We start from the raw sequence: 21,857 nt of genomic DNA, 5'->3' as shown, positions 1-21,857 counted from the left end.
TGAGTGTGCAGTAAAGTAAGTTTACTTAGTGAATGCCTTTGGTTTAAGATCCTAAAATCCCAGGGATCTTAGTGTAGTGCTCTGACCCCGTCTCTGGGTTTAGAAAAAGTCCTTGGGAAACAGAAAAACAGCTCGTCCTCTGGACCAGGTGCCAATGAAAAATGAAAGCAAACAGACCGTTTCAGCAATACTGAGGAAATGTGGCAGAGTTCTTTTTGAAAATTTGTAATTCTAACCCAAAAAAATTTTAAGAAAATGAAAACACTCTGATTTTATTTGCCTCCTACTGGAGTTTAAGCTTTGTTTAACAGGACACCCATCAGAATTAATTCTCACTTTTCACTGTGTTGTAGTATCTCAATATTCAACATTTCACCTCTTCATTCTTTTTTTTTTTTTTTGAGGAAGATTAGCCCTGAGCTAACTACTGCCACTCCGCCTCTTTTTGCTGAGGAAGACTGGCCCTGAGCTAACATCTGTGCCCATCTTCCTCTACTGTATATGTGGGACGCCTACCACAGCATGGCATTTTGACAAGTGGTGCCATGTCTGCACCCGGGATCCGAACCAGCGAACCCCGGGCTGCCAAGAAGCAGAACGTGCGCACTTAACCACTGCGCCGACAGGCCAGCTCCTCACCGCTTGATTCTAACTGAAACCAGGTCTACCCTTTCATCCATGGTCTTTATTAGTTTCTGAATTGATGAAAACACACCAGCATTCAAGATGTTACCTCAGAGCAAAGAATTTCTTGAATTGCCTAGAACAACACTTCTCAGACCCAAATGTGCATTTGAACGCCCTAGATCTTGTTAAAATGCAGGTTCTGATTCCACAGATCTGGCGCAGGGGGCCTGAAGAGTCTTCACTTCTAACCAGCTCCCAGGTTGTGCCAATGCTGGTGGTCCATGTGCCACACTGAGTAGCAAGGCCCTCACTCCCGTTCTCTGGGGTAGTAATACTCTGTGTGTTACTGTAAAAGGAGAGTTTTGTGGCCAGATGAGATTGGGAAATCCTAGGTTACACAGATGTCATTATTTGAACTTCTTGAGTATGTGGTGTATAGGAAACTTTTCCATAGAGTGTGGTCTGCTCGGAAGAACAATTTCAAGGAGTTTTTGAGTGAATAATTCAAAGAAGCACCACCTGGTGCTGGCCCCATGGCTGAGTGGTTACGTTCGCCCGCACCGCTTCTGGGGCCCAGGGTTTCGCCGGTTCGGATCCTGGGTGCGAACATGGCGCCGCTCATCAGGCCATGCTGAGGCGGCATCCCACATGCCGCAACTAGAAGGACCTACAACTAAAATATACAACTATGTCCTGGGGGGATTTGGGGAGAAAAAAGCAGGAAAAAAAAAAAAAGATTGGCACCTGAGCTAACAACTGTTGCTAATCTTTAAAAAAAACAAAAGAAGCATCACCTTTATTAAGAAGAGATATGCCCCTGTTGAATGAACTATTTATTAACCTTTAAAAATTTTTGACTCTTTTAAATCTTTTTTTAAATACTTGCAAAAGAAAGATTTGAACTGTGACTGTGAATGTGTGTGTGGGTGTGGGTGTGGGTGTGTGTGCCTTTGTTGTGAATTATTGATGCTGTGAGTTCCCCAGAAAACTTGCCTGAGCTGGATTGAAGGGTGGGATGCACCGAGTCAATGGAAGTAGCCACAGATATTTAAAAGTCAGGAAAGCCTACAATATAGCACATAGTCAGGCTGAATATTATAACTAATCATGCAGCTTTGCTTATTGAGTTAGTGCTGTGAATTCCTGGGAGCCAACGCGTTATTAGGCACGTCGGGTTTTTCGGAGTAGCAGTAGCATGGTTGGTCACGTTTATCAGGCCCTAATGAAGTGCCGGCAGTATGTTCTCAGTAACCCTCAGAGGACTCTTGCTGCCCCGTCATCCCCACCCTGCAGACCGGAACTGAGCTACCGAGAGGCTGGGAGACTTTCCCCAGCGCACCTGTGGAGCAGATCTGGAGCCCAGGCGGCTGACTGCAGAGCGCATCACCAGGAGTGTGCGTTCACTAATTGGCACTGGCGTTTTTAACCAGCTTTCATTGAGGTGTGACCATGTGATCACTAGTTGCATGTATTACCTCATTGTTCATAAAGTTAAAAGGCAACATCTTCCTGTCATGAAAAAATTGAAGGAAGCACACTGTTTGTTAACAGTTGTTGTTTCACAATATAAACCAAAGACTGGCTCATTGTAGGTAACTTGGGAAATATCAGAAAGTATAGAGGAAATAACCCACATGTCATCTAGAGAGAACCTCTTTTAAAAAAATAATTTTCTTCATTATAGAGGATAATGTACTTTATATTGTAAGATATACATATTACTTTCACATAGTAGAATGTCCACATATTTGCATATATATATTTTAAACAAAAACCCCTCTTTTAAAGTAATTTTCTAAGTTTACAGTTAACATAATGCAGTATCATAAGTCGAATTCTTGTCATGCCTGGTGTGAAACCCCAACTCCATTTTTGACCTTAGCACGCTCTCTGCTTTTTTTCTCTTGAAATAGATACCTTTTAAAAGCCCTCTGCGAGGCTGACCAGGGCTCTGGGACCGTCACTGAAAGCGGCAAATGCACCCCCACCTTCCCCGAGGGTTCGCGGCCCCCCTCAGCCGCCCGCTCTGCATTTCCTCCCTGGTGGCCCGGGATGTCTGGAGCAGCCAGCCCCGCGCCAGGCGGCAGGCGGCCGTCAGTGCTGAGCAGACTCTGGCCGGGAGTGAGTGTGCACAGCGGCGAAGCAGTGAATAAGCGATTTCTGCAGTTTCCGTAGCCGGGAGCCTGTGTGATTCTCCGTGATGCTCAGTCACACCCCACTCCTGCTCTGAATGTGGCTGTTTTGCAAACAGAAGGATGGTAGCTAGAGGGGAGATAGCAAGATTTTGGAGTCTGGAAAGCCTTCACATGGGTATGTGTGCAGAGAACGAATTGTTCTGTCGGGCAAGGTTGCTGAGTCGACTCTCTCTTTCAAGTCGCAGGGCTCTCTCTCTGCTGTCAGCTTTCAGTGTGTGTGGAAGCCCGTCTGTCCTAGCAGCGTTCCGAGGGTGGTCTGAGCTGTGGACGGAGTAAATCAGAGCCCTTGGTTTTGTTTATGGCACAGCAGTTGGTATGAAATGGAAAATAAGAAGAAGCAAGCATGGACTGTCCTTTATGAGTTATGGATCTGGTTTGTATTGTGCTGGGTTCCGCCTCCAGTACATGGAATTCCTTTATGCAGAGTTGACTGTCGAGCTATATAAAAATGTTCCTTGCTGATTTGGGGTCTGTGTGGTTTGAGGCTATGAATTGATTTTTGAAAAGTCCTATTTACTGTTTTCAAAAGTGGTGCTGCCCAGTATTCAGTTAGACACGGTTCCTTATCTCACTCTTGCTTTTCAATATTTTTGTATTGTTAACTAGACTAGTTTCTACTGAAATGTAGAAGAAATGCAGTGCTCTCACACTAAGGAGTTATAAACTGTAATCTGTGTATTCTTAAAAAGGGGTAACAGAAAAAGTACTTCACAGAAAGAATTTTAGCTGACTGCTAGACGTGGATGCAGTAGGGTGCTTAGAAGAAGTCTCGTCTCTGTTTTTGCCGTAAATCAGTGCCAGGAGCTCAGACGGGGGGGACTAAGATTGTAGGTGACAACTTGACGGCAGCCTGGGCCTCGCCGTAGCAATAGTTTGTAGTTTGTGCGTCCTCCTTGTTTTGATTGGTTTTCTCTGCTGGCTGAGAGCAGACAGGGATGTGGTTATGGCTTCTATGTCTGGCGGATTAAAGAAACAAGACCGGCATGTACTCCATTTCACTAACAAAAATTTAGAGAAAGAGAAAATACTGGCCCAATGATTTCTGCATTCAGAACGTAGGCATGCCTGCCAAGTGGCTGTGCTTGTTGACTTGAGTGACCGAGTACGATGGTCTCAGTGTCCGACGTGGTCCAAGCGAGGCCGGAATGGAGAGGGGAGGAGTGCTGGCCTCCCCACTCGTCCTGGACCCGATGGGCATCTCTGTGTTTATTCCAGCCAGGCGAGCGCAGCCGTGGGCAGCATGGTAGCCCGGGCTAGCCTGTGGCTCCTCCCTCCAGCATTCCTCTGCTCCCAGGGCATGGTTCCCCGCCTTCTTCCCACACTCATGCAAAGGCCAGGCGAAGGCCTGACCCAGCCTCTGGCTCTGAGGGCAACGCTCTCAATGCAGCTACAGAGACACAGCCTGTCAGAATCTCCTGCGGCAAGGCTTTGTGCCCTCCACCCCCCCAACCCCCGCCCAGGCCCTGGTGTGCTGTTAGGGCTCCCATGCCCCAGCCTGGCCGTCAGGAGTGGCCTGCTTCCTTTGATGAGTGTGCTGGAAAGAAGAGGAGCACTCAGTGCCTCTGACTGGGAGGGCCAGTTCTCTAGAAATCTCTTTTCTTGCTCTGAACGTTCACTGGTTCGGTGTGTTCCGAAGACTGTAGTTCATATACTCACTCTGCTAAACACATATGTATAATGGAAATGACAGCAAACACAATATTTAATTGACTTTAAATGATATGCCAGCAGAAAATAAAGTGTAGAGCTTGCTAAATGGTGGATTCTGTTTTATTCGAGAGCCTCCAGTGGGCAGGGGCCAGGGAGGGCCTGTGAGCCCCGAGGGGCAGCCCGGCTCTCAGGAGGAAGCTCCTGCCGGGAGGAGGCGCGGAGCCCGGGCCATCAGGCTGTGTCTTGTCCTGTCCTGTCCTGTTGGTGTGAGCTAAGTGAGGCCAGGACCCAGGCAGGCACATAGTAAGATCGTTTTGGAGCCAGACAGACCTGGGTTTGAACTCCAGCCCTGCCACTTGGGAGCAGTTACTTAACCTCTTTGAGCGACAGTTTCCTCCTCTGTAAGTGGACAGTAATAATTCTAGGATGCTCATGAGGCTTGAAAGAGGTGATTCATATCAAGCGCAGTGCCTGGTCCCCACTAAGAGTTCATTCTGGGGATGTGGGGAAACTGAATGGGTTCCTGCTCAGCGTTTGTGCGGCCATCGAGTGAGGCAGCTGTCAGGAATGGGGAGAGGTGGTGAGACCCGGCCTAGGGAGCTGTCAGGGAACAGCAGGTGGAGGAGAGGAGCCCAGGACACATCCACGGGTGGCAGCTGGGATGGACGGGGGAGCCATGGTCAGAGTCAGAAACCTGAGGAGGAGCAGCCACTTGCTAAGAAGAGAAATCAGACTTCAAGGGATAGGCCAAAGATAAAACCTGAGGGCTTGGGGCAAGACACTAAGAAACCCAGACCTAAATCCCAGGTCTGAATAGGAGATGGGACAGAGGGTGGAACGGAGGGCAAGCTTCCAGAACAGGAGGAAGCTGAGCTGCTGGCTCAGGGCTCTCCAGCCATTGCACTCTCAGGAGAGAGTGGAGGGGTGACCCTGGGGGCGTCCAGACCCTCCCGCCTTTACAGAGCCCAGAATACCCACTTTACAGATGAGCCCAGGTAGCCTCTTTTTGCTGAGGAAGACTGGCCGTGAGCTAACGTCTGTACCCATCTTCCTCTACTTTATATGTGGGATGACAGCAAAGCATGGCTTGATGAGCGATGCCCTGTCCACACCCAGGATCCGAACCAAACTGGTGAACCCCAGGCCACTAAAGCGGAACGGCGCAAGTAACCACTGCGCCTCTGGGCAGCCCCCACAGGTGGCCTCTTTATAATGATGTAGAGCATACTTGACACAACTCTAGGGTGAGTTCTGACTTCAAACTGGGAGGAAAGAAAATTATTCCTAGATAGTTTAAAATAAAACTTATTAAACCATTTGTAGGAACAAAAATCCACTTTTAGGGGTTTGGTGTAAATTAAGGTCAGTTATGATATAAGTTACTCTTGTCACTGCTCTGGGCAGCAGAAGTCCACAGTGGCCCTAAGCTGAGTACAGATGTAAACTGTAGAGAGAATTATTTTCAAAAGACCCTTAGACATAATAAAAGGTTACCAGTAAAGGCTAGCATGACCATTTCTGGGACCCTCTTGGACCTTCTTATTGTCAATAAAAGATTCAAAAATACTATTTATGGAAAATGGCTTGAAAGTCTAGATTAGGCATAGCAGTGACTTTCCTGAGAGTAACATTTTAGATTCTAGAATCTGAAAGATATTTCATGCTTTAATTCAGTCAACTAACACTGACTGTAATAAGCACGTTCCTTGTCCCTGAGAAGGTCACAGCTGGGGTGGGAGTGGGGGCGGGTCTGAGGAGGTAGACACATAAACAGCTGGTAGAATACCGTAGTTGAACAGCTAAAATATAGCAGCAATATAATTGTGATAAGTATTTTAAAAGAGGGTAAGCCTAATGTTCTTCTAGAACATCAGAGACAGAGATTGTCATCGCAGGGGGTCAGGGACAATAGGGAGGAGAACCGCAAAGTCCTGGAGCCTGTCTCCAGGCAGGAAGAGTAACTGCCTTGAAGGACGAGTCGGAATTTGAGGGGCTGTTTTGGGCGGGAGGTCGCTCCAGGTGGAGAGGTCTGCCTGGACGAAAGGGTTCTGTCCTATTTGTTAATACAGGGAACATTCACTGGTACAAAGAGGCTAAAGCAACCGAGGGGATCAGAGTCCTGTGCCCTCCAACTTGCGGCTGGCTGCGTGGACAGGCCAGAAAACCCACACATGCTAGAACACATCCGCACATGTGGGTTTGAAGGAAGTTTAGCCTCAAGTTCCCGTGGTCCCCATGTTTAGCCAGGCATCAGAATCACTTGGAGAGGGGCTGACCCCGTGGCCAAGTGGTGAAGTTCTTGCGCTCCGCTGTCACCGCCCAGGGTTTCACTGGTTCGGATCCTGGGCACGGACACGGCACCACTGGTCAGGCCATGCTGAGGCGGCATCCCACATGCCACAACTAGAAGGACCCACAGCTAAAATATGCCACTATGTACTGGTGACATTTGGGGAGAAAAAGCAGAAGAAAAAAAAAGATTGGCAACAGATGTTAGCTCAGGTGCCAAATAAAGAAAAAAAAAGAATCACTTGGCGAGCTTTTGAAAATAGCTTCTCCACAGACATCCCCGCCTCACCTCCCCACCCTGTCAACAGCCTGGTTCTTGCTGTGGCCCAGTGAAGGGCAGCAGTCTGTTTTTCTAAATGTTTCCCATGTGATTGGATACTATCAACCCTGGGTGTTGGGAGCCGCTGAAGAGGGGTGGCCCGGAAGCTGCATGTTGGATGTTGAACCCTGTTTGACATCAACCCCCTGAGGCCTGGCTCGTGCCCTCTGTGTTCTGGTGCTGAGGGTTTTGGCCCACGGTTTCGCCCACGCAGCAGCGGCCTTGCGAAAGCTGCGCCCGGCTCTGAACACCGGCTGCCTGCCGGCCGGCCTGCATTTGCCATTTCCGTTTTTAAGATGGGAAGCAAGAATGGCTTATCTGGAACCTGAGGAAGTCTGAGTGATCAGCAGGAGGTTTGCTGAAATGTGTGTTTTTAACAGATTAGTCTAAGCGGGGGAATTTCCCTGAAGTCACTCCTGTTTGAGTGAGGGGAAGTCCCCACCGGGGAGCGGCCCTGGCCGGGAAGAGTGCTCGCTGCTCATAGGGAGGCGGTGTTGGCCATTGCCTGGGCCTGAGCGGGACGCCTGCCCTGAGCGGGACACCTGCCGTGTGTGTATTTAACAAAACCCTTCCACAAGCACCCTGTCACCATGGCGCCGGGAGACAGGTGCAAGAGGCAGCATTTTTCTCAGTTACTGGTGAGAAAGCAGAGACTCAGAGCGTTCAGGGCCTTTTCTAATGTGGCCTCACTGGAACCCAAACCAAGGTCTTTGGGCTCCCAGTCCGGTTGCTTTTGAAATGCTGCCACTCTGATCAAAAGCCTTTAAATGTGCAGAAATAAGCCAAAGGAGAGAGAGGCCCATTGTATGTCTTGAGAAAACTCTGCAGCACATGGCCTGGGGGCCTGCGTTCTGGGTGCGTGAATCACACTGCCACAGGAAGTCCTAGTCTTTGGGCACGTGTGATAAAATAAAGTTTTCCATTGTTGACTTTTGATACTTCCTGTCATAAAAGCTCACCTTTAGAATCAGTTGTCAGGTTTCGTCCCTTCACAAATGTGACATCTATGTTCAGGCAGAAGAATGTGACTTATCTGAGGAGGGTGGAAGCCGTTTATTGTTGGCCTTTTAAAAAACGTATATTGCCTCTAATTTTATTTGCAACAAGTCCTACTGACTTCAAAAATGGCATATCCTCCATGAATACATGGTTCTCTCAGTTGTTCCTAAAGCTGCATCTGGCCAGCTGGAAATGTGGCCTGGGGTTTCCTCAGACAGCAGTACAGACTGGAGAGTTGATGAGATTGTCTAGGAAGCAAGGAAAGATTTGAGGACGAGGAAAATTCAGAAGCTGAATCTTAAGATACAACTGTGACAGGGGCAGGGCTAGTAAAGGGATGAATGGTGCCCCAGGAAGGAGGTGGCCCAAGTACAAGGCGCAGGAGACCTGGGATGACAGCCCTTCCAGAAGGGTGTTAACTGTAACAATTAAACAAGCATGTTACAAATTCATTTCCCAAAACTTCAGAATATTTATACATATTTACTCTATGGAAAAGGTATGTTTCTCAGAATTGTCCCTAGCCAGAGGTATGTGCTAAAACTAAGTATGCAGAGCTTTTAGATGATAAAGGATGTTCTCACTGGATTCAACTGCAGCTTTAAGAAGTGCTATGGAAAAAGAGCATAATGTATCTGCTTTCATATTATGTGTAGGAGTTTGGGGTTTTACAAGTGATTTCAGTTTGCAGTAGTCTATCTCCATGTTTACAAGGTCATTTTCAAAAAGGCTTTTCCAACCTATTTATTCAACAAAAGAAATAATACAGTTGATGAGGACACAGAGAAATCGGACCCCAGTGTACTGTGGGTGAGGATAGAGAATGGTGCAGCCATTATGGAAAATGGTACGGAAGTTCCTCAGAGAGTTAAAATAGAACTGCTGTGTGATCTCGCAATCGTACTTCTGGATGTGGATCCAGAAGAATTCAAAGCGGAATCTTGAAGAGGTATTTCCACACCGTGGTCATTGTAATATAATTCATTTTATAATTCATTGTAATATATTCATTTCTCCTAATGTTTCTGAAGCACATTTTAAGAATTTATAGTAGCTCTACATCATGCAAAATTCCCCTAAATAAAAAGTCGACATTATTAACCTTCGTGTCTGGTTGAAGGTGGCCATCAGGAAGAGTGTGGAAGCCTGTGGTTTACAGGCAGCACGGGCCTGTTGTTTGGACCACAGTGAAGAGGTCTGCCCAGCCTTGGTGGACAGTGGGCTTTGGCACATGTAGGAGATAAGCGTGTTTAAGTAGAGTGGAGTCAGACTATAGAGAGCCTTGAAATATTGCAGAAGAATTTTGTCGTGATGCGATAGATAACCACTATGTAGTTTCTTGTGAAAATGAAAAACTACTGTTTTAAGAAGTTTACCTTGGAATATAGGGTGGCTTGGAGGGAGGGGAGGTAGAAACAGGAGGCCTGAAGACTTGCTGGGAGAATATTCTAGCTACAAGCTGGGATGAGTACCGAATGGGAGGCAGGAAGACCTGGATGTGCGTCCTGCCTCAGACCAAGCACTTGTGTAGCTCAGTGATATTTAAACTTCTTGGAACCTTAGTTTCCCCATCAGCAACTTGCACTTCAACTGAAAAACATTTATTGAGTGCCTTGTGTATGTCAGGTATTATGCTAGGTGCTGGGGATACAAAAATAGAAAGACTGTCCCTTTGCTAAAGGAAGTTACGGTCTTACAAGGGAAATACACAGGTAAAGACAGTGAATGTGGGGAATTGTAGGAAACCGTGCGCTGCACAGACACAGCATCAAAATGTGGCACTAAAATCCTTCCCATCTAGACACCAGGTACAGAAAAATCCAGCCGCCTAAGATGCATATAATTATTGGACAGGAACCAAGGAGTCATCAACTTAGAAGGGACTTTAAAATAAAGGGTAAAGTAGAAAACTTAATTGGATCATGGCAGACCCAGTTGGGAACAGGGATCAGGAGTAGGAAAAAAGGGTGAACAAAAGGAGAAGAGGATCAGTGACTATTGCTACTATCCAGAATGATGCAGGATTACACTACAATTTGGGTACTAAGCTATTTTCGATATTTGGCAGTTTTCGTCTTCTCACTAATAACAAAGGTAGTACTGGAAGAGGCAGGGCCACCCAGCAGTAGGAGTCAGGCGACGGTGGCTTGGGGCCTGCCACACACAGCCGTGTGGCATTGTGACTTCAGTGTACTCACCTGCAAACTGGGAAAACTAATACTGCCCCCACATAGCATTGTCATGAGGCTTCTGTGAGCTGATAGACGCAGAAAGGCCTAAAAGAGTGCCTGGCACATTGTAAGTGCCCAATAAAATAATCCTGCACCTCTGTAATGGTTTTCAGCTTACAGAGTGCTTTCGTATATCATCATTCCATTTGAGGCTCACAGCAAAGTAATAATAGCAATTACCTGTTGAGAATTTACAAACAACCCTGTGAGATGGGTATTATTATCCACATTGGACAGACAACAAAGCTGGGAAAGGAACTTGACCAAGGACTCACACTAAAGACAAATTGTGCAGTGCTGTGATTTGAAGCCAGGTCTGTCTGACCCCAAAGGTCTGCTCTTAGTCTGTGTGCTGTATTTCTGTCCATCCAACAAATACTTTCTGAGCACCTGGGTGTGCCAGGTGGGGTCTAGGTACTAGGAATACGGTCAAGAACAAAGCAGACAATCTCACTGCCTTTATGGAGCTTACATTTTAATTGGAGGAGGGAGACAACAAACAAAATGTATCAGATGGTGATAAGTGCTATGGAGGACCATAAACCCGGAAGAAGATGGGGCGGGAGTGAGAGTTGCAGTTTGAGATGGGATGGTCGGGGAAGGACTTGCTGGAGTTTGTGTGCTGGGGGAGGGATGTAGCGCAGGGAGCAGCCCTGAGGAGGGGTGCCGGGTGTGTGAAGTGAGGAGCCGTCAGGCCGGGGCTGAGCAAGAGGGCAGCTGAGGCAGTGTGTTGGGGGAATGGTCTTCAAGGGCCTGGCTTTCTCCCCTGGGGACAGTTTGGAAAAGCAGAACGAACGATCTGACTTCCAAATGGTTCAGGAGGATCACTCCAGCTGCTTTGATGAGAATCTTAGGGGAGGGGAGGGGAGGGGTGGCAGCAGGGAGACCCTCTGGAGCGGCCAAGCTGGAGGGGACCAAGCTTGAGTGGTGGAAAACCCACGAGAAGTGGCGAGCGTCTGGTCACGTGCTGAAGGGAGGGACAGGATGTGCTGATGAGCTAGACATGAGATGTAAGAGGCAGAAGAAAAAGAATGACCTCTGAGTAGATAAAACATGTAAACTTATTCCCATTTTACAGAGGGGAGAACTGAGGTTGGCAGAGGATTGGTGACTCACTCCAAGGTCATTTAGCTAGAGAGTTGGTAAAGCTAGGTCCTTTGCTCAGGGATGTTTACTCCAAATTCCTTCACCTTTCCCTGTACATAGTGCGTCTCTCCCGCCCCAGGCCTCCGGCCGCATCGCGCTTACCCACTGGGAGGCTGCGTCAGCTGACCCGAGCATGCAGAACCATCTTGTTTCCTTGGGCTCAGTAAATATTCATCCGTGGTGTTGAAACGCTCCCTGTGAAATCTCTCTCGTGATCCACCTCAGCCAGAGCTACTTTCCTGAGTGTTTATAGGAGCAGCCTAAGAGACCGTCTAGTGTGTGAAGTCTGCGTCTATTTCCAGAGAACTCTATTGCAGTTCCTCCTGTAAAAGTCTGCATTTTTCCAATGGAATCCTTTTTTCACTTGACTCCTGTACATTGTGAAATTGTACGTTACCACCGCTGGCTTTTTTTTTTTCCTCTTTATTGATTTTCATAGCAGCAGCCAGATCAGGAGGTAAAGAATTCTCCCCAGGGAAACACAGTTCAGTGGGTCTTTGAGGGAGAAAGTGTCGTTTTCAGGGCTTTGCTGTGGGCAGGAGGCCCAGGCCCCTCATTTTACTGAGCTTTGCTTCTTTGGGCTCACCCGCGGTGGAACGTGCTGAGGAGAAATGCCATTGGTGCCAGCCTTGCCAGAGCAGTGCGTGCTGAAGTTGGAAGATCCTGCCCCCGTGGGTCTCCTCACAGACCACGGGTTGTGTGTATCCTCACCTAGGAGCCTTAGACTGTTTCAGCCGTTAACCCACACGATTGCTGGGCGTGATGGACTGGGCAGCTGCTCTAAGCCCTCCAGTTAGAAAGCTTTCAGCTTTAGTGGTGTTTTCTTTGTAGTCTAAGGCAGACTCATGCATGTACAAATATAGTTGCTTCCTCAAGACTTTCTCCCCACACACCCCCCGCTAAACACACACACCAGGAAAGTGCGCTAGACCAGGTGACCTCGCGTCCTCTGCCAGCAGCACTCTGACCCTGGCACTGGAGGCGGAAGTCACCACATGCCGTCCAGGCTTCTAGACAGGCTCACGCATGCTGCTCAGACAGGGCGGCCAGACTTCCTCAAGACCCCTACCCAACCCCCCAGCGCTAGACAGCAGAAGCACAGGCAGCATTGCACTCCCGAGGGAAGCCCCCCTGAAAGAGGACCCTGGTATGTGGTCTCGCTCTCTCCCAGGGATGGACACACACGCACATTCATGCACACACACAGCTGGCTCTCTGCTACCCGCTTGCCTACACTCCCCTCACCCGGGACACCCGTGGTGCCGTGGGCCAGGTGCTGCTTCTCTTCCATGGTCAGTCAGTTAGCAAGCTGGGGGCCTAGGAGGCAGTGCCAAGGGTCTGGAGAGGTGTCATCTGCTTCTGGACGTTGTGGTCAGCTTCAGGAACCTTCCTCCGCTGCAATGCCTTCATCCGTGAGGCTGCCTACCTTCACTTTTACCTTTCTGACACGCACGCCATCTTTCCCACGTGAGGCTGGGGATGGGAACAGGGAGGGGAGGGGAGGCGTGAGATGGTGCTGGGCACGCGTGGTCAGAGTCCGGGACTCACTTATCCTCCAGGAGCTCCAGCTCAGCTGCACAGTCATCAGCTCATCGCCAGTTCCCTGACCTGATGTCCAGCACCCTGTCCTCGATGGGGAGGCCACCTGCTTACCTACCTGGGACACACATATGCAGGCTGATGGGCTGTGATTCACCATGCAAGCGCTGTCGTAGAAGTAAGCCTGGGGGCAGCTGGCTCCACCTGGGCTCACAGGAGGGCTCTGAAGAACGGGTGACTGCAGCTGGGTTGTGGAGGTTTCCCAGGTGCAGAGGGGCCCCTCAGGCTGAGGGAAAGCATATGTAAGCATGGGCCCTTGTAGAGACCTGGCTTGCTGGGCGTCACTGAGAGGGGCTCTGTGCAGAGCTCAGGCCCAGAGGACGGGGCCACAGGGAGCAGCGGGCCACCCTGTGAAAGCCGGCTCACACTCTGCCTCCCACCGTTGTTCTCCATGTGCTCAGCGTGTCTCTGTTGTCTCCTTTACTTGGCTTGAACTTGTCATCGTAATCGTGGTCCTGTGTATGCTTGGCGAGGAAAACTTAAGAATCCGATGCATGAAATATAATCATATAGCTTATTTTCACAGTGTTTATTACCCCCCATTGTTCCAGATCTTTTTCAATAGTTTTCATTGTTTTAGTATAAGAATTCTAGGCTCTGTTTACCAAATGTGTTGCTTTTAAAAGTTGCTCACAGCAGCAGCACGGGTGGAATGATAGGGAACCCGGTGTGCAGAACTTGGGGGCGTGGTCCAGGGAGCAGTGGAGCACCTGAGCTGTGGCTCGTCCAGACGGGATGGGCTGTGAATGTCAAGTGCACATCAGATTTACAGACTTCCTGTAAAACAAGGAATAGAAAATAGCTCATTTAAAAAAAGTTCTTTAGTTTAGAAAGTAGACCTGTCCCCTGCAGGTAAAGTTACTAGGAATTCAGATTCTCAAGTCCTTGAGAAAAGCAAGGGCAGACAGCATCTCCCAGTGCCATCTCAAACTAACCTTCATCGTTCCCACCACATTAGCTTCTCCTCTGACTTTCCTGTCTTGTTAATTCTCCCAGTGACTTGGATTTTCTGAATTATCATTGACTTGTTCTCTTGGTTGCTCCAGACCTCAGCTCGACCTGCACAACATTCTCAATTTCAGTTCCCTTTGCCGTTTCCCTGGTGCCGCACCTTAGTACCACTCACTGCAACTCACCTGCCGTCTCCCCAGCTGGTTTCCCTGGGTCAAGTGTCTGCCTCACAGCCCAGCTCCCACCACGCTCACTGCCATCACAATAACGTTCGCTGAGTCAGTCCCCGCTGTGAATCAAAGATGCCAGGAATTTAACACACATCATCTCACTTAATTCTCCAAAAAGAAAGAAAATACTTTTTACAGCAGAGGGATGTGAAGCTCAGAGAGATTAAGTTGCTTGCTTAGGATCCCATGCCTATGGACGGTCAGGGATAGAATTCAGACCAGGCTTCTGTGACTCTTTCTGTAGTGGCAGGGGACCTCTCTTCACACTTGCCACTCCCTTACTCAGAACCCTCAAAGAACAGCCCCACTGCTCACTGTAGCCCTTGAGGCCCCCACCTTACTTTTCCAGTCTGATCTTTTATCGGATGTCCTGGTGTCCATGTACATGCGTTTCAAGTCGAGCCGCTTTTTGTTCTCAATCAAGAGGCATCTCAAGTATCCTGAGGACCCAGCTGCCTCTTCCGTGAAGCCTCTTCCCGTCCTCTTCACAGGAATATTCTCTTTCTCTGTAGAATTCCCTCCACTCGGTGACAGATGAGCCTTGGGGAGAGTAGCCCTGTCTCCAGAAAGACAGTCTGAGCGCCAGGGTGGTCAGTGCACAGTGCTGCTCGCATCCTGGAAGGGTCTTCCTCTTGTTTGGTAAAGGTTCTGTCTCATTCCTGTGCTGGCACAGTGAGTTCCAGCACTCCCGTTCAGGGACGGCTAGTGAGAGTGACCGCGTGCTCTTACTTAGGATGCTCTCAGCACCTTTTGGTTCAGTAGCACTGCTGCCTTACAGCTAAAAGATGGAAGCAGAACACTTTTTTTAAAAAAAGCTGTATTTTTCATTTTCTTTTCCTCCTCAACACATTGCTTAGAAATATTGTTACCCATATTTATGATTTTTACATCCACTTTGGAGCACAAATTTCCAACTATATCCCTCATAGTTCACTCAATATCCTACCTCACAAAATAACACTGTGCTAACGTTGGCAGTACTCTCTGGAATGTTCCTCTTCTCACTTAATGTGACACTCCGCCCCAGCTCTTCTTAGCATCAACTGCTGCCTTTGGATTAACAGATCAGTAGAAGTTTCCTAATGATTTCTTATTCTGGGTAAAATAAAAATGATTCCTTTCCCTTGAGGGTATGTTCTCAAAGGTCATTTGTTTTGTCATTTAACATTTTTTTGTTAGCCATGTCTTTTAAACCATGCCTTCTCTTTTTTTTCTAGTTTCTTCAGATGGAGGTACTGAGTCCTCTGCCCTAGTGGATGACAATGGCAGTGAGGAGGACTACAGCTATGAAGACCTGTGTCAGGCCAACCCCAGATACCTGCAGCCAGGCGGGGAACAGCTGGCCATCAATGAGGTACTGGAACGCCACACGACACCGGCGAATGTTAGGTACCGATTTTCAGGGGCCAGGATCACTTCAGGCTTTGCTCTCTGATGATTTCTTACTAATCATATTCTAAAACCTGGAACTCTGATTAGAAAAACACTGATTTTCCAGCATTTTAAGGACAGTTTATGTGATTCCGGTAACTAAAGCTCATCCCTCTCAGTTGTACAAGCACTTGGAGTTCTTGCACGGAGCATAAGTCCTCAGTGAGTCAGCATCCCCGTTCATGTCCCCATTTGTCACTGTAGAATATGATGATGTCCCTCAGAGCTGAGGGGACGTGCACAGTCATCTGCCCCTGCGGTAGACCAACATGAGCTGTGTCCACTCTTTACTTTTATTATTAATTGTTAAATACCCAGAAGTCATTCTGTGTTCTCTGTAATTGCATTTAGGTAGAAGTTTTATTCAAATCATGAATAAAGCATGAATAGTAAGCTCTGGGTGAAGCTGTGAGGGTCTTGCAGTGAAGTCTGGGCATAACCTTTGGAGGCTGGGAACTCTGACATCTGCTCAGAAACCATTTCTGGGGTCAATATTCCAGATATTCCAATTTAGATAACTGATCTACAGATAAGGGAGCTCTTGATAGATCTTTTAGGATGTGGGTTTGGGGTTTCCTTTAAGAGCGTGTGAGAGATACCCACCTGGTTTTGTTTTCCCTGATAAGGTTTTCTCCGTTCATTTGGTATAACAGTCGAACAGTAAGTATTGACCAAAGCCATGGGTGTACACAAATGAGAACCAGAAGGTGTCGTGTCAACCAGAGGGCGCACAGCATCTCCCACGCTGTCCTACCTGCCCAGTTTTGCCCTAAGCGTGCCCACTTGTCTCCATTCCAGCTGATCAGCGATGGCAGCGTGGTCTGCGCAGAAGCCCTGTGGGACCACGTGACCATGGACGACCAGGAACTGGGCTTCAAGGCAGGAGACGTGATCCAGGTTCTAGAAGCCTCCAACAAGGACTGGTGGTGGGGCCGGAATGAAGATAAGGAAGCCTGGTTCCCCGCCAGCTTTGTCAGAGTAAGTGTGTGGCACTTCCCACTTTTCACAAGTGTCTATCAGGGAGCGGGAGAATGGTTTCAGGCCCAAACTCACTCCTCCTACAGATTCACTCCTTTAGAATTGCTTTAATCAAACCTTTAAGTTGCTAGACTGGGTTGGAGGAAAACTTCAAGGTAAACTGTTGTTTGGCATTGCTGCTGCGTTTGGGGCCACTGTCACAGTGTGGCTCTGCTAAGGACGTGAAGACTTAGGCTGGAGCCAGGCTGCCTCCTAACTGGTCATGGAGAAGTGGAAACCAGGAAGGCCTGCCTGGTTCCGGGGCCACTTCCCCCAAGTCACCTGTCCCCTGTGTGTGGACCGCAGCTGCGCGTCAATCAGGAGGAGCTGTCGGAGAACTCCAGCAGCTCCCAGGGCGAGGAGCCGGAGGAGGACGCTGGCAGGAGCCGCCACAAACACTCTGAGAGCAAGCACCAGATGCGGACCAACGTCATCCAGGAGATCATGAACACTGAGCGCGTGTACATCAAGCACCTCAAGGACATCTGCGAGGTAGGGCTCCGGATCCTGTGGCCTCACTGAGGCCGTTGTAGGAGTGCATGACGTGCCCGTGTCGCCACACAGGCCCTCGAGTTTACATACTTTCTGCGCCCCTTGGTTCCCCTCACCCCCGCTCCTGCCCGTCTGTCCCTGCACAGACTGCTCGCTCGTGTGGCACTTGCTGTCTGCCTTGGTGAGCATCTGTGGCTCTGGGACCGCTGTTGCAGCCAGTCCTGTCCTCAGGGCACCATTCTGCTCTGTCTTCAATGGTCTTAGCTCCTGAGATTATTCAGAGTGAATGACGGTCAGGGAAGGCAGCACCCTTTAGGAGCACACTTGACTTTACAAAGAATCAAAGGATTGTCAGGGTCTACAACCCACTGCATCCGATCACTGACTCACAGACAAGATTCTGAGTCACTGAGATGCAGACAAAAAAATTGTTTTATCTGGTCATGTCCAAGGCTATATCCTGCAGTGTCATGATAATTCTACTCGGCTATAAATTTATTTCTCCTGTGGTATTTTTAATTTTCGTGGATTTTGTACAAGTGTTGATGCTGAGCCGCAGTCCCCCCTGTCTGATGACTCCGGCTGTCCTGGCTGTGAGCGCTGACCTCTGCACCCTCAGTTTGGCACTGAAGACAGGCTGAAGGGGGAGAGCTGGCCATTTTCTAACTGGATTAACTGGCCAGATAAAGACATACCAGTGTTTAGATTATCTGTGCCCACCGTCTTGTTCTGTATAAATATGTGCTTAAGGGAGTTTCTTTAAAGTCGTATTTTAGGAAAGTAAAAATAATTGCCAGTAATCGTTGAGCCTTGACTGTGTGCCTTCCCTGTGCCTGGGTTAACTCCTCTTATACTCACAGCACTCCCACTAGGCAGGTCCTGTCAGCTCCTATTACAGGTGAGGAAACTGAGGCACAGAGAATTGAAGTGGTGGGGTTGGGATTTAAATGGGACAGTCTGCCCAGAGCCTGTACATGGAGCCTTTATGTTGTCTTTTTTGCTAAAATTCCTATCAACTGGTCGGTGGTATGTGTTTTACCATACGGTCGGGTTAGTCTGTATAATTATACGATGCTGATTTGGGAATGATCATTACATAGACTTATGGCCTTTCCTTCCTACTGCACCGACTCCTGCCCCAGCCATAGTACCACTGGCATTTTCCACAGAGAATTAATCGTGCTCTCATCAGTGCAGGCTTCGGGTGAGAGATCTCCAGGCTTACACTGTGTGTAGGCAGTAGGTGATGGTGGAATCCTTGGGTGGGGTGTTCTTGCTGCTCTGCCATGATAGTGAGCAGAGCTGTCTGAGCTATTGAGCCGGCGATGGCATTCTGTATGTGACAGGTCTTCTTGGCCATGAAATGGAATTAGGGATGGGAGAATGGTTATCTTAAGAGTTTAGAAAATACCAGTTTTTGATCTCTAGTATTTGAAACCAAGCAACTTGTTTCATGAGTATGATCTGGAACCTTTATATGGTTTCTTGAATTATAAATCCAACCACACATACCTTTTCTCTTTCCTTTTGTGTTTTGTGGGTTTTTTAAAATTTTTTTTTTTTTTTTTTGAGGAAGATCAGCCCAGAGCTAACATCTACCGCCAACCTCCTCATTTTGCTGAGGAAGACTGGCCCTGAGCTAACATCCATGCCCATCTCCCTGTACTTGTGGGATGCCTGCCACAGGATGGCTTGCCAAGCGGTGCCGTGTCCACACCCGGGATCCGAACCAGCGAACCCCGGGCTGCCGAAGCAGAACGTGGCAACTTACCTGCTGAGCCACCAGGCCGGCCCCTCCTTTTGTTTTTAAAATATTTATGGCACATTGTAATCATCGAAGTATGATTACCCCACCAGGGACCCATGGAGGTTAAAATACTTTTCTCTAATTAAAATCCACTCCAAGACAGTGGCTTTTGGCCAAAAAAAAAAAAAAAAAAAACCTGTATTATTCAAATAAATAATTTCTAAGTTAATTTTTTAAAGTTTACTTTCCTGTTTTCCAGGGGTATATTCGACAGTGTCGCAAGCACACGGGAATGTTCACTGTTGCACAGCTAGCCACCATTTTTGGAAACATCGAAGATATTTACAAATTCCAAAGAAAGTTTCTGAAAGACCTTGAGAAACAGTACAATAAAGAGGAACCTCACTTAAGTGAAATAGGATCCTGTTTTCTTCAACATGTATGTCACCCATTACTTCTTGTTAATCACATCTGGTTAAATAATTTTGAAATGTTTCTCCACTAAAAAGAGGAGTCCTTTTTGTTTTGTTTTAGTTCTTCTTTGTTTGCTAGATTAATTTCCTATAGGATGGAGATGTCATTTGTAAATTAAGTCAATTGGTTTATATGGTTAATCTTTACCTAAATACCCCAAGTCCATTTTTTCAAAATCTTCCCACTTTTATGCAGTTGGGGTTAAGGGGATGTATCTGGAGTAATCTCTAACGAGACTTCTCGAGTGTCTGTTGCACGTTAAGCGCTGTTGTCAGGGTTTCCTTCTCTTAGCGCCTGCCCTGCTCTGACGTGGGCATGATGACCTTCCCCGTGTTCCGGATGCGGACACTAAAGCCCGGAGGGCGACTGGCCCAAGGTGGCGCATTAGTCAGTAAGTGGCAGGTGCGAGTTCAGACCGAGGCCACAATAGTAGTAATAATAATAGCAATGACAGCACCGCCTCCTTAGGTCGCCCTTGCTGGGTGCTGAGCTGAGTCGCTCCATAGAGGAGGGAGAGTGGGAGCTGATGCTTGTGGGGAGGGGTTGTTTCTGAATAGCTGAAAATACTGCTGTGGTGATCGTGCAGGTGGGGGATTGGCCCCATAGGTGCACTGGTCCTATTTGGGGCTTTCTAACAGACCTGTCTGGCCTGAAGAGAAGGTTCAGGAGAGTCGTGAGAGGGAAGCTTCGAAGGTCAGCGAAGGTCAGGCTGCAGAGCAGGCAGGTGCCTGGTGACGGAAATTGGGGCAGTGGATCTTGCGTGGAGAACAGGAGAGTTAGGGACAGAGCTGGGGAGGGACGCAAGGTGGGCCTGGGTGAGGGTGGTGGCAGTGGAGACGCAAAGAGGGGTTTGTTGAGATGGGGAGTTCTGAGGACAAACTGGTCATGGGCAACGAAGAAAAGCAGCCATCAGAACTGCCTGCAGGGTTTTGATTCTAATCACAGGTGCGTTAGGCAACCTGTCTTCCTGAGAGACAGGAGTGTGGTTGCAGGTGTGTTGAGTTTGAGCACACTCGTGTGTAAGCCGCGGAGCAGGCGGGCCAGCAAGGCACGCAGCTCGTACAGGGCGGGCGTGGCCGCAGTGAGGAGACACTCTCGGGGTGAGGAGCCAAGGCCCCAGGCCGACCCTGAGGCCTGCGTCCTGGGAGCCACGGCCCCGGAGGGGAGGCTAGGAGCAGGGCCGGTGTCACGGAGGATGGAGGTGAGCACGGCTTCCGCGCAGTTCAGGGCACCCGGGGTGGAAGCCAGACGGGGGGACAGTAAGCAGACCTGTGAGCAGCAGGCGGCGGCAGCTCTGAATCCTTAGCTCTCAGTCACAGTGGAGAAGTTTCTCCATGAAAGTGAAGAGGACAGGAGGGAGTGAGATGGGCTTCTGAGCAGCACCTTCCTCCTCGACTGTTTCAACATCAGGTCCAAGCTGGGGTGACGAGGGGATGGCAGGGGTCCCCGCCCCTGGGGAAGTCCCCTGCACCTGTGACATGCCCTTTTGGGGTCTGTGGGAGGCTACTTCGACAGGGACCAGGGCGCTCAGTCCCAGAGCAGCCTTTCCCTCCAGCCCACAACACATGACCCCACTTAATACCACCTGAGAGTCTTGAAGTGGTTCCTTCCCACAGAGAAGATTCAGGATTATCGCCCAGGTGTGAAAAACATTGCAGAACTACCTGGGGCCCCATGCAACCTCGCCCGCCTTTCCAGGAATGTCCCCTCAGACAGGCGGGGTGTTGCCTGTGCTTGTCCCAGCCCAAAGCCACCCCGTCACCTGATGAAGCTGTGCTTTCCCTTCCCAGCAAGAGGGCTTTGCGATCTACTCCGAGTACTGTAACAACCACCCGGGCGCCTGCGCGGAGCTGTCCAGCCTGATGAAGCAGGGCCGGTACCGACACTTCTTCGAGGCCTGCCGCCTGCTCCAGCAGATGATCGACATCGCCATTGACGGCTTCCTGCTCACGCCGGTGCAGAAGATCTGTAAATACCCTCTGCAGCTGGCCGAGCTGCTCAAGTACACCACGCAGGAGCACAGGTGAGGGCGCGGCTGCGGGGCCAGCTGGGAACCCCTGCAAAACAGGGAGCAAGGCCGCTGCCCTTGGCCCACTGAGTCCTGTGGGCTCACCCAGGGCTTCCCAGAGAAGGAGCGACAGACGGGCTGGATGTCAGTCTTGACACGTTCGGTTAGCCGTATGGAAAGCATTTCAGGTTGTTTAGAATGTTTAAAATTGTAACTATTGAAATAGGGTCACCAAAGAGGCCATAATACCCATTCCTAGAGATATTAAGAAATAAGAATAATTCTTAAACTGAGTCCTGAGCGCATGGGGATTTTTATTGTGTTATTGGTCTTGATAATTGACATATACTCTAAATACTCTTATCTAGCTACTGAGTAGTTCATAAAAAACAGTTTTTAAAAGAACTAGACCAATACAAGTATGGTGTCGAAAGCATTTTCCTTCCTCCTCT

General features: G+C 48.8%; 1 protein-coding gene across 20 annotated transcripts in view; it reads left to right on the top strand.

Annotated features, from left to right (window-relative positions):
• The window catches only part of SPATA13 (spermatogenesis associated 13), a 346,853-nt gene that overhangs the window by 311,742 nt on the left and 13,254 nt on the right, over positions 1–21,857 (top strand). For 18 of the 20 annotated variants that reach the window (XM_070578615.1, XM_070578614.1, XM_070578609.1 and 15 more), the window contains 5 exons: positions 15,454–15,590; positions 16,466–16,645; positions 16,991–17,176; positions 19,183–19,362; positions 21,188–21,420. In XM_070578615.1, coding sequence (XP_070434716.1) covers positions 15,454–15,590; positions 16,466–16,645; positions 16,991–17,176; positions 19,183–19,362; positions 21,188–21,420 — 916 coding nt within the window. Of the gene's footprint in view, positions 1–2,659; positions 2,938–15,453; positions 15,591–16,465; positions 16,646–16,990; positions 17,177–19,182; positions 19,363–21,187; positions 21,421–21,857 lie in introns of those variants that run through there. The other 2 variants (XM_070578628.1, XM_070578629.1) reach the window with 2 other exon arrangements.

The sequence above is a fragment of the Equus przewalskii genome, chromosome 16 (genome assembly GCF_037783145.1).
Source record: "Equus przewalskii isolate Varuska chromosome 16, EquPr2, whole genome shotgun sequence".
Classification (NCBI taxonomy): domain Eukaryota; kingdom Metazoa; phylum Chordata; class Mammalia; order Perissodactyla; family Equidae; genus Equus; species Equus przewalskii.
Note: the sequence above shows the minus strand (reverse complement) of the source record. Positions and strands in the feature narration are given on the sequence as shown.